We start from the raw sequence: 11980 nt of genomic DNA on the forward strand, positions 1-11980 counted from the left end.
AAAGCTGATTGAAAAATTAATAACTGAGTCCTGATAGCATGACAGAAGCCCTTTGACACTAACTGTGCCTGAAGACACCTCCAGACTTTTCCAGTATTCTGAAGATACTTTCAAACGTTTTAATTACGTGAGTCCATAAAATCCCTTTTTTACTTAACTCACGTTAAATTGGGTTTTCAGTGGCTTGCAACCACAAGATCACTGGCTGATTCACAAATCTGACATCAAATGAGCTAGACTTTATTCGGTACACACGCTTCCAGCTTGCCTTCCTTGGCCCCAAAGAGAGTTTAGCTTAGACACAAGAATACAGTTTATTGGGGCCCTGCCTCTGCAGGGGCTGAAGACAAATCCCGGGCTGAACTGGTCTGTGTAAGGCAGCCAAAGGCACAAAGGGGGTCACTTCAGGATCCGTATGCTCATTTTCTGTTCGATGTCCATCTTCTCCAAGGACTGTGGGGGGAGTGGAGGGGATGGGTGGTGGTCAAGAGCCCAGTCCTCTAGGCTTTCAACCTCCTCTCCCATCCCCAAAGCTACACCCTTCCTTGGCTACCCCTCTCCTTCTGCCCACCTCCTTCTAACTGCCTTTCCCATTTGCATCTGTCCCAGGGACTCCTGACATCCACTCCCCAGGCCTGAGGGCATTGTGACCTTGGTGAACTCCAGGAAGGACACAGCCCCATCTCCATCTTCATCCGCTTCCTGCACCGTGCGATCAGCGATGCTCTCCAACTGCTCTTCTGTCACCTGCACCCCAACCATCAGTCGGAGGACCTGGGAGGTGCGGAGGGCACGAGAGGAGTCAGCCCCATCCCTCAAACCTTGCCCGCATCATCCCAAATGTTACTACCAATTTTGTAATCTTCCCCTCATCCATTTCTTCACTCCCTACCATCCCCCCCCAGTAATTTCCCCTACTGCTTCTCCACTCAAACCCTGACCTGTCCCTTACTGTCCCACACTCACCTCAATAGTATACCCAAACTCATCACCCAACCCCAAGCCTTAGAACCCAACCTCCTCCCATCCCCCACCACAACCTCCCACTATTCCCCGTTCTACCCACCCACCCCCCTCACAACATCTATTCCAGAGTTTCTGAATCTCAGCACTGTTGACATTTGGGGCCAGTTAACTCCTTGCTGTGGGGGGAAATGGGGGCTATCCTGTGTATTGAAAGATGTTTAGCAGCATTTTTGACCTCTACCCACTAGATGGCAGTAGTGCTGCCCCGCCCCCGGGTGTGACGACCAAAAATATCTCTAGATATTGCCAAGGTCACTCAAAAGGCAAGATCGCCCCCATTCAAGAACCACTGATCTATTGGGTCGTCTGGGTGGCTCAGCTGGGGTTAAGCCACGGACTCTTAGTCTGGGCTCAAGTCATGATCTCATGGTTGGTGAGATCAAGCCCTGCCTTGAGCTCTGCTCTGACAGTGCGAAGCCTGCTTGGGACTCTCTCTTTCTCTCTTTCTGCCCCTACTCCAATCACACTTGTGCATGCGGGCTCTCTCTCTGTCTCTCAAAATAAATAAATAAACTTTTAAAAAGAACCACTGATCTATTTCCAACCTCATTTCCATAGACCTCCAATCTATTTCCAACTATTCCCCATCCCATTTCCATAGACCTCACCCAATCCCTGTTTCTCACTCAATACCCCAGTCATCTGTGACCACCATGGGCCAGCCATCTGCACCGCCCCCACCCCCACCCCCACAACCTTTCCCTTCGACCACCCATGCTCCACACATCACATCTCTGGTCCTTGCGTCCTTCCAACCTGTAGCATCTCGTGCCGGGAGATCTTTCCGTCCCGGTCCAGGTCATAGAGCTGAAATGCGACTGGAAGAGAATGGAGGAGGGAAAAGGTAGGTGGGTCTTCCCCTGGTTCTCTTCCAGCAGGTCACCCTAGAGGAGGAGGGGAGGTCCTCTATAGGCCCGCTAAGAGAGGGAGGTGCCTGGGGCCTCTCACCAGTGCGGTATACCTAGGGTCTCACTTGGGGAGAGGTGGGTCCCCACAAACTCACAGCGAAGTTTGTTCATTCTGCTGTTGAGGGGTTCAGGTTCCTTGGGGTCTCGAATTCCTGGGTCCTCATCATCGATGGGGCGAAAATGAGCCAGGACTCTGACAAAGCCTGGGAAATCCAGACGCAGATTCCTGGGGTGGGGGAGATGCAGTGGTCGCTTTGGCCCTCCCTCTGTCTCCGTTAGTGCCCCCCCGCCCAACACACCCACCAAGTTTTTCCCTCCATCTCCCCACCCCCAGCGAGGCCTCACCCATCAGGGAAGAAGCTGTCTATAATGCGTTCTCCCAGGGGGTTCACGGCCAGAGCCCCAATCTGCTGCAGATCCATGCGGCTGTCGAGTCAAAGTCGGAGGGGTAGACGGAGGGTTAAAGAGAGGAAGGGGCTCAGAGAGGCAGACGTGGCGGGTCCCAAGGCCAGCGCCCCCTCACCTCAGGTAGCCCTTCTTGTTCCTGTCCAGTGCCCGAAACCGGTGGTAGAGGCGGAGCAGACTGGCCTGCGAGACTGCGGGACGGAAGGCGGAAGGGTGACGCGGCCGCGGGCGCTCGGGACCCGCCACTGGACCCTCCCCGGGCGGCCCCGGGCCGTGGGCGGGGAACCGGGATTCGCCGGAGGGGACGCTCGCCGGGGACCCGGGGCCGCGCGGCCGGGCTGCAGGGGGCGTGACGACGCCCGGAGCCGTGTCCCCGCGCTCCCGCCGGAGACCCGAGGAGCCGACGCCAGCCGCCTCCCTCCTGTTCCCCTCTCCGCCCCCCCCCCCCCACACCCCTGCCGGACTCGAGGACACCTGGCCGCCAAGCCCGGGGCCCGGACGCGCCCCAGACCTGGACCCCGGGAGCCCGCGCCTGCGATCCCGGGCGCCCTCCGGGCCCGCCCCATCTCCCCGGACCCCCCGCATCCCCGGGTCGGAGCCCCGCGCCCCGCTCACAGCCGGTCTCCCGCCGGATGCTGTCCGCGTCGGGGATGCGCGCGGCGTGGGAGCCGAGGGAGCCCATGGCTGCGCCTGCTGAGCCGCCCGGCCCCGCGCGCTAGCCTCCCGCTCCCGGGCGCGGCCGCCCCCGTGGCCCCAGGGCCGAAGGGCGCAGGCCTGGCGCGGAGCCAGGCTCGGGAACCCCCGCGTGCCTCGCCTCCCACCCGCGACCCGGGCGAACAGAAAACAATGCCCGGGGTGGCGGGGTCAGAGGGGCGGCGCGAACAACGGGGCGTTTCATCCCGAGGTGGTGAGGTCGCCAGGGCCCCGCCTGCCCCACGCCCGCCAGGCCAGCTCTGCGTTCTCACGCCGCGGGACACGCGACGCGAGTCCCCCGGGCAGGGCCCCCACTCACGGCTCCCGGTGAGTAAGGCTGGGGGTCCCGACCTTATCATCCACAGACAGAATCCACGTCCTTCTGGGAAGGGGGCCGAGGGGTGGGGAGGGGAGCTGGACCCATTTGTCCCAGTCCCAGCTAGGGGCCCCTTCCCTGGGCAGGAGGGCCGGGCAGAAGAGACGTTGAAGGAACCCCGAAGAAGAGTGGAGTGGGAAGGGTCGTGAGCGGATGAGGGGAGCTGGTTTGAGTGGGAAGATCACTGGATGTGGAAGGACTGGATGGGGGCCTCAGCTATGCGGTTAACCCTGGACAAGCCAGTGTGACTGCGTTGCACCTCTTCTGTCGACACAGCGTAATTGTTGATGCTTAATGGAGTCACTGCTTAAAAATCAGGAGATTTAACCAGAAATCCAGTTCCCAGCTTCTGAGAAATCAGAAGTTTAAGAAGCCACTAGACCCCCTTACCTTGGCTGTACCTGGAGCACAGGTCCCATGTGTAATTGGGGCATCCACTGGGCACAGTCCCCACCTGGCTTGGTTCACGTCCTCCTGTATCCCGTGGTGCCCCTGGTAGAAGTTCCAGGCTGGAAGGCCTTGGACCTCGGCCAGCCCTCAAACACCATGGGAATCCACAGTCCAGTGAGGAGGTTACAAACATCACCGTGACCAAGCTTAATGTAATAATCATGGTAACAACAACAAAGGCTCTCTTTTTTCTAGTACTCACCATGAGCCAAGCACTTTGTGAAACACAGTGTACATGATAAGCTCACACTCCTAAAAGCACCTGCTAGACTGCCTGCTTCCCGCTTTTACACAATGGAGGCTGCCAGGGGGGCGGTTATGAACTATTTGTAAATCATGTGTCCTCGGCAGGGCACATATCCCCCCAAAGGGGCAAAAAATCCTATTCTTTTTATGTATAAAACACAAATGTACATATAGTGCATAAATAGATATATAGTGTATCTGTGGTATTAAAATTTCATAGCATTAAAATTTCACGATTAGGAAAAATAGTCTAAAAATGCTCCTTAAGTGAGGGCAGTAATGAACAAAAGGTTGAGAAACTCAGCTGTTAAAGAATGGGCCCCACAGGTGTCCAGGTTTAAATCTATCATTATCCATCTTCCCCCATCATAATCACACATTTACACAAATTTCCAAGAGGAAAAAATATATAAGCCATTTAGTATAAGGGTTCAAGTTCATAGCCACCCTGGAGAGAGAGAAGCTGGAAAAATACTGAATCTCTAGTCAAAGCCTCCGTGCAGAGGCTTGGATCAGCTCAGCCTTGAAAATATTGATCTAAGAATTGCTTACTTCTCTTTCAGATACCCCAAGGACTGAACAACTGGCATAAGGAAGGCCTGATTCCCTTCCAGATGTCCCCCAAGGACTGAAGCGTTCGGGAAACCACACTGCTCCCTAATGAAGCCCAGCAACCACTCCTGTCCACAGCTGTGAGTGAGGCTGTGAGTGTAGTTTGGGTTAGGTCCTGAACCCAGGAGGGGCTGAGAGTCCCTGGGATCTGCAATAATCATCTCAGGCCAGTGTGGGATGTTGATCTTGGAAAAAGCTTCTCCAGCCTTAATCTCTGAGTCAGAGCTCCCCTAAGGTAAGTTAGCCCAGAGAGTAATTAACAACTCCCATCCACACACTATCATCACAAGCCTAGAGGAAAACACTATATGCTAGGACCCGTTCGTGCTTCATGCACATGAGTAGAGTTTAAATCAACTTCACCATATACCTGGCAACATCTTTTGAGGGGGAGCACTTAAAGGGGAGATGGTGGGGTGCCCGGCTGGCTCAGTTGGTGGAGCATGTGACTCTTGATCTTGGGGTTGTGAGTTTGAGCCCCACGTTGGGTATAGAGATTACTTAAAAAATAAAATCTTAAAAAAATTAAATTAAAGGAGAGATGCTCTGGGGAGAATTTCATCTGCAGAATTGTAGGGCAAAAGCAGCCATAGACTTTACTTGAGCAAATAGACCTGTGTTCTTTAAAAAAAAATTTTTTTTTAATGTTTATTCATTTTTGAGACAGAGACAGAGCATTAGCAGGGGAGGGGCAGAGAGAGAGAGGGAGGGAGACACAGAATCTGAAGCAGGCTCCAGGCTCTGCGCTGTCAGCACAGGGTCTGATGTGAGGCTTGAACTCATGAACCTCAAGATCGTGACCTGCGCTGAAGTCAGACACTTAACTGACTGAGCCAACCAGGCACCCTAGACCTGTCTGTGTTCTAATAAAACTTCACTTATGGACACTAAAATTTGAAACTCATATAATTTCCTTGGGGCACAAAGCATTATTCTTTTCTTTCCAGCCATCTAAAAATGTGAAAACCAGGCACCTGGGTGGCTCAGTCCCTTGGACATCCGACTCCAGTTCAGGGCATGATCTCGTGGTTTGTGAGTTTGAGCCCCACATCAGGCTCTCTGTTGTCAGTGCAGAGCCTGCTTTGGAGCCTCTGTCTCCCTCTCTCTCCCCTGCACCTCCCCTGCTCATACTGTCTCTCTCAAAAATACATAAGCATTAAAATTTTTTTAATAAAACAAACCAAAAAAAACCCAAAAATGTGAAAACTATTCTTAGCTTGTGGGCCATACAGAAACCGGCCTCTGTCTGGGATTGACCCACAAGGCCATTGTTTGCTAATCCGCTCTAGATTATAATTCTGCATTCTCCACAGATCTGCTTCACTAAAAGACCAATATGCTTTCTCTTCAGAGCTCTCCAGGAAAAGGAGAATTGGGCACAATGACTAGCATAAACAAGAACCCAGTGGGGCATATTGTCCGGAGGATCTTGAAGCCAATGGATGGCAATGGGAAGAACTGGCTTTAACTCACCAGTACCAAGCCATCATTCTGGCAGACCCTTGGGACAAGATTGTCCATCTGGGGAGGGAATCTCAGAACTAAAGCCACACTGGTTTTCGGGCGAGAAGGCTGAAGAATCGAGTTTGGGAAGGGGTATGACGTAGTACAATTCTGGAGAGCTTGACATCAGGAGTCATTACAGGATGGTGTAAGAGTAATCTGGCTGAGACAGCAGTGTCTCTCTTGGGTATATAGAAATGAAAATCTATATTCACAGAAAACCAAAAGAGGGAAACAGCTGATGAACGGATAAAACATGGTGTATCCACACAATGGTTTACAACTCAGCAATGAAAAGAAAGGAAGTATCAGTACATGCTATAACATGGATGAATGTTGGAAACAAGCTAAGTGAGAAAAGCTAAACGCAAAGGACCACATGCTGTATGATTCCATTTATATGTAACATTAAGAATAGGCAAATCCATAGAGAAAGTAGATTGGTGGTTCCATGGGGGGGGGGGGGCGGCTGGGCTGTCCAAGGGGGAGAGGCTAGTGGGAGATGGGGAGTGACCGATAGAAGGTAGAGGACATCTTGTTGGGGTGGGTGATGAAAAGTTTTAAAACTGATGGCAGTGATGGTCTCACAACTCTGAATAAACTAAAAAACACTCAATAGTATACTTCACATGGATAGATTATGTAGTATGTGAATTAATACCCCAGTAAAGTTGCTATTAAAAAAAAAGAATTGGAGCACCTGGGTGGCTCAGTTGATTAAGTGTCAGGCTCTAGACTTCAGCTCAGGTCATGGTCTCACTGTTTGTGAAATCGATCCCCTTGTCGGACTCTGTGTGCTGACAGTGAGGAACCTGCTCGGGATTCTCCTTCTCCCTCTCTCTCTGCCCTTCCCTCGCTCTTACTGCTCTCTTGCTCTCTGTCTCAAAATAAATAAACTTAAAAAAAAAGAAAAGAATTTAAGAGAATGTCCTTCCCCTCAGCCTCTCAGACTGGGAAAGGATTCTGTCTCTCTGTCTCTCTGTCTCTCTCAATTTCACACACACGCTCACACACACACCCCTCCCTATCTGCCTTTTTGCATCTGTGAAGGGAGAGCCACACAGATTTCTCTTTGTGTCCTACTCAGATGGCCTTAACCTGTCCCCAGCTGCTGTGAGTACCAGCTCATAACTCATGATGCCCCCTTTCCTGAAAACTGCCCTTACTCAGAAAAAAGCCATGTCTCCTGAGAGGTTATACACACACACTCCAGAGGCCAAGTTCAGCCATTGGCACACAGCCCCACCACCCCTTTGCCTCAAGGTGGAATTTGCTTTGTGCTGAATTTGTGCTCCAGAGCTGCTTTTTTTTTTTTTTTTTTTTTTGTAGGATCAGAAAGAAGCTGGCCTTCAGCTGAGACCACATTCTCCCTTTTTTTTTTTAATGTTTATTTTTGAGAGAGAGAGACAGAACACGAGCAGGGGAGGGGCAGAGAGAGGGAGACACAGAATCCAAAGCAGGCTCCAGGCTCTGAGCTGTCAGCACAGAGCCCTACACAGGACTCGAACACACCGACCACAAGATCATGACCTGAGTCAAAGTCGGACGCTTAACCTACTGAGCTGCCCAGGCGCCCCAGCTGAGACCATAGTCTTGTCTTGACTTTTATTCTCTGCCCTATTCTGCTTCCCTCACTTTCTTAACGAATCACACAAACAGGAATCCCTGTCTCTGGTTCTGCCTCTGGGGAACGGGGCTAAGACAGGAAACTTATTGAACAGAGAAGTGAGCAGGGCAAGGGGGAGGTACGACTGGAGGAGAGAGAGAGACAATGGAGAGGGTAGATGATGTCTTCAGTCGACAGGCAGATACAGGACGTGGTGTCCCCAGAGCGGGGGCAACTTCCTGCACCTCTGAGCTCAGGCTGTATGGAACCCAGCCGGGAGGTGTGGCTCGGAGCTAGGCTGAGGCCATTCTCCCCGTCTCTCCACTGAACCCCATAGTCTTCGGGCACCCCAAGGGTTGGAGGCAACTGGGGCAACACTGGCGTTCCTGGACAATAATGAGGCTTCTCCTGATAGCCCCTGTCCTGCAATCATTCCTAGCGGCAACCAGTGTTGCCCCCTCCTTCACATGAATCACCCAGAGTTGCTTAGACACATATATGTATATATACATGGGGGTGCCTCGTAAGAGAAAGGAATCTGTCTCAGAAGCCTTTCCCAGCAGACTTCCCCTTAGTTCTCATTTGCTGAGGTTTCAACACATGCTCATATAAAAACAAACAAACAACAACACAGCGACACCCCCAGGAAAGGAAACGTGTGACCTGGCCACACATTGGAATCACCTGGTATTTTTTTTAATGCCAGATGCCAGGGGCCCAACCTCAGGCTATTTAAATCAGAGTTCAAGGGTCTAGAGTCAGTGAAAAATTACAGCAAATCTAAAAACTAGTGCTGGGTCATCTCCTATGGGGAGGTGGGGAGGAAGGAGGTGAGGAGCAGGAAGGAAAGGAACAAGTGGGTGGGGCCAATGAGAGGGCAGGGAGAAGAGGCCACTGTGTCTCCGGGGTTTAATCAACAATTCCCCCACACAAGCTCTGTTCCTCCTACTGGTTCACGTGAGCAATAGTTACTGCGCAGGCCAGTCCCGGACGAGAGGGTCAGAGCCGAGAACGAAACAAACACGGTCCCAGCCTTGTGCTTTTTCACTTCATGTCACGCCACTGACGTTCGGGCGTGTCGTGGCAGGTCCTTGAAATTCATGGTGTGGGCTGCTGTCGGTACTCACGGTGTGATTATAGCACAGTTGATTCATCCGCTCTCCCCCAGAGGGGCATCCGGATTTCGGGTCTGGAAAGCAATGCTGATACGAACCACTCTGTCCATTGTTCAGGAGTTTTTCCTGGGTAGGAGTTTTTCCTGGTGCAGAAAGAGTGAAACCACTCCGTCACAGAACATGTGAATATTTAACCCGAAGAGATACAGCCTAACTGTGTTTCAGTAGACTGTATTCCCTGCACTTCTGTGTATGATTTTATGTTTCTGTCACCAATGTATAAGCGGCCCATATATTTATAATCCAAGTGCTCAGGATTTGTGGAATGGCATTAAATAAGTAAAGAAAAGGAGTATTAGTGTCAGGATCAGAGGAATCTCATGGAAACAGAGAGTAGGCAGCTACCTGGCTCCCTCTGGGGGCAGACCATCCTCCACCTCTGCTTTTCTCTTTCTGGGTATTCCTGTCTCCTTCTGCAGGTGAGCATCCTCTAAAAGGCTCCCGGTGCCTGTCTGCTCCCTAATTTAGACCTGCCATTGACTGTGTGTTCCACGGCACCAGCTCTGGCTTGGATCTCACGGTATCTCATAGTTCCAGGGCTTCCCGAACTCTCCTTCCATCAATTCAGATTTTAAGGTGAATAGATCTATTGACATCGCTGGGGTCAGGCATCCATGCCTGGTCCACTCTGAGGCCAAGGAGTCTTGGTCACTTTGAGGCAAACATGACTTCCTAGGTCCACACCTTTTGCGGGGACTCTAAGAGCTATTCCAAAGTAGGAATTACAGGTGAGGCATGCATCCCCAAAGCATTTTTCATGCCAACTTTGCTCTCCCTAAATCAGAAGAGGCCACAGCAGACATACATGGCCACTTGGCCTCATGCAGATAAACTAGCAATTCCTCCCTTGGCACTGGAAGGCATGAAGCAAAGAATTTAGCATACTGTCTCATCCTACCGTGTAATTCTTACATGGTAAGAGTTAAGGCAAACAGACACTCTCATCCAGGACAATAGACCACTTGTAGGCAAGAAATTGAGTTCTTAAGTCAATATGTAATTCAAAAAGCAAGTGCAGGGAAAGTTATCCATTAACCACGAAACACAGTATATGTGGCTTTGTATCTACAAACTTGCATGGTAACCAATACATCTAACTGAATAACTTATGTCAGATAATGAGATCATGAAAGAAAAATCGCTGTACACCCTTTGACAGATGCTCTACCTCATCTCCTGACAACAGAATTCAAACTATTAGTTTTCCTCATTTCTGGGTATGTAATTGGAGTCAAAACAGTTAAAACACAGGTCTGATACAAGTAGTGGGTCAAAATCTAAACACTTGTAAACATCTCCGTTCTCATGGAAAGCTCAAGAAAACTACATAAGCCAGGCGGTTTGCATGTTTCAGGCCTTGAGATACTAGGTAATGATGTTATGAAATCCTCACAATTAGCAAGACTTTTAAAAACTAAGCATCCAATTGAACTGTAGTCTTATGAAGACAAATGCCACTTAAAACTACACGCAGATACCATTTTTTATTTTTGAGATTGGAAAAAATCCAAAAGTTGGGTAAACACTGTGGAGACTGTAGAGAAATAGGCATACTCATCCATTACGAGAGGGTGTGTTAATTGGCCTAACCCCTGCAGAGGTCACACAGGCACCATCTATCAACATTATAAATGTGTATACCCTGGCCCAGCAGTTCATCTCCTAAGAATTCATGTTACAGAGACACTTGGGCACTTGTAAAATGGCATGGAGGTAAGGTTATTTGATGCAGCGTTTTTTTCCAGCAAAACCCTGGAGACCACCCAAGTGTCCATCGGGTTAAATAAAGTACCAAGCCATGAAACACAGTGAAGCTATAAAAAAAATTTTTTAATTAAAAAAAGGAACACTTCCTACAAAGTGATATGGACAGATTGCCAAGATATATCAAATGAAAAAAGTAAAGCACAGCACAGTGTGTATCAGTGTGAAAAACATGCGATCTTTTCTGTAAGAAGTTGAGAGAACACAAAAAAATATGTACAGATATGTATTCATATTTGCATAAATACACCTTGAAGATACCTAAGAAACCAATAGAAGTAGTTGCCTGGAAGGTGGGAGGGCACAGTACAACTTGGGTGGGTGGGTCACAGCAGGTGAAGGGGAAATTTCACTTTATACTTTTTCATCTGGTTAGGTTTGGGTTTTTTTTTAAATAGTGTATTTATTTATTTTTAAAGTTTATTTATTTATTTTGAGAGAGAAAGAAAACACAAGCAGGTGAGTGGCAGAGAGAGAGGGAGAAAGAACCCCAAGCAGACCCCACACTGTCAGCATGGAGCCTGACACAGGGCTCAAACCCATGGACGACGAGATCATAACCTGAGCTGAAACCAAGAGTTAGACTCTTAACCGACTGAGCCACTCAGGCGCCCCTAATTTTATTTACTCTTTTTTACTTATTTATTTTTGTTTTTAAATTTACATTCAAGTTAGTTAGCATATAGTGCACAATGATTTCAGGAGTAGATTCCTTAATGCCCCTTACCCATTTACCCCATCCCCCCCCCACAACCTCTCCAGCAACCCTCTGTTTGTTCTCTATATTTACGAGCCTCTTATGTTTTGTCTCCTCCCTGTTTTTATATTATTTTTGCTTCCCTTCCCTTATGTTAATCTATTCTGTGTCTTAAATTCCTCATATGAGTGAAGTCATATGATGTTTGTCTTTCTCTGACTAATTTCACTTAGCATAATACCCTCTAGTTCCATTCATGTAGTTCCAAATGGCAACATTTCTTTCTTTTTGATTGCCAAGCAATACTCCATTGTATATATATACCACATCTTCTTTATCCATTCATCCATCAATGGACATTTGGGCTCTTTCCATACTTGGGCTATTGTTGATAGTGCTGCTGTAAACATTGGATGCATGTGCCCTTTCAAAACAGCACACCTGTATCCCATGGATAAATGCCTAGTAGTGCAATTGCTGGGTCGTAAAGTAGTTCTATTTTTAATTTTTTGAGAAACC

The 11980-nt window shown here is 49.3% G+C and overlaps 1 protein-coding gene across 3 annotated transcripts; it reads right to left on the minus strand.

Moving 5' to 3' along the window:
• Positions 1–217: 217 nt before the first annotated feature.
• CHP2 (calcineurin like EF-hand protein 2) lies at positions 218–3961 on the minus strand. Of its 3 annotated transcripts, none has more exons than XM_047087405.1 (8): positions 3799–3961; positions 3352–3711; positions 2458–2530; positions 2280–2360; positions 2030–2160; positions 1783–1844; positions 652–774; positions 218–453 (listed from the first exon to the last, which is right to left on the minus strand). In XM_047087405.1, exons 2-8 carry the CDS (start codon positions 3389–3391, stop codon positions 400–402), a joined length of 564 nt encoding a protein of 187 aa, XP_046943361.1. In that variant the 5' UTR covers positions 3392–3711; positions 3799–3961; the 3' UTR covers positions 218–399. The 3 variants fall into 3 exon arrangements, with proteins under 3 accessions (XP_046943361.1, XP_046943360.1, XP_046943359.1); XM_047087404.1 differs by having other exon boundaries at positions 3352–3714; XM_047087403.1 differs by lacking the exons at positions 3352–3711; positions 3799–3961 and adding an exon at positions 2955–3110.
• Between the last annotated feature and the right edge of the window lie 8019 nt (positions 3962–11980).

Source organism: Lynx rufus, unplaced genomic scaffold (assembly GCF_022079265.1).
Source record: "Lynx rufus isolate CCGP_SWC_20201006 ecotype Redwood Valley unplaced genomic scaffold, mLynRuf1.p SCAF_23, whole genome shotgun sequence".
In the NCBI taxonomy this organism is placed as follows: domain Eukaryota; kingdom Metazoa; phylum Chordata; class Mammalia; order Carnivora; family Felidae; genus Lynx; species Lynx rufus.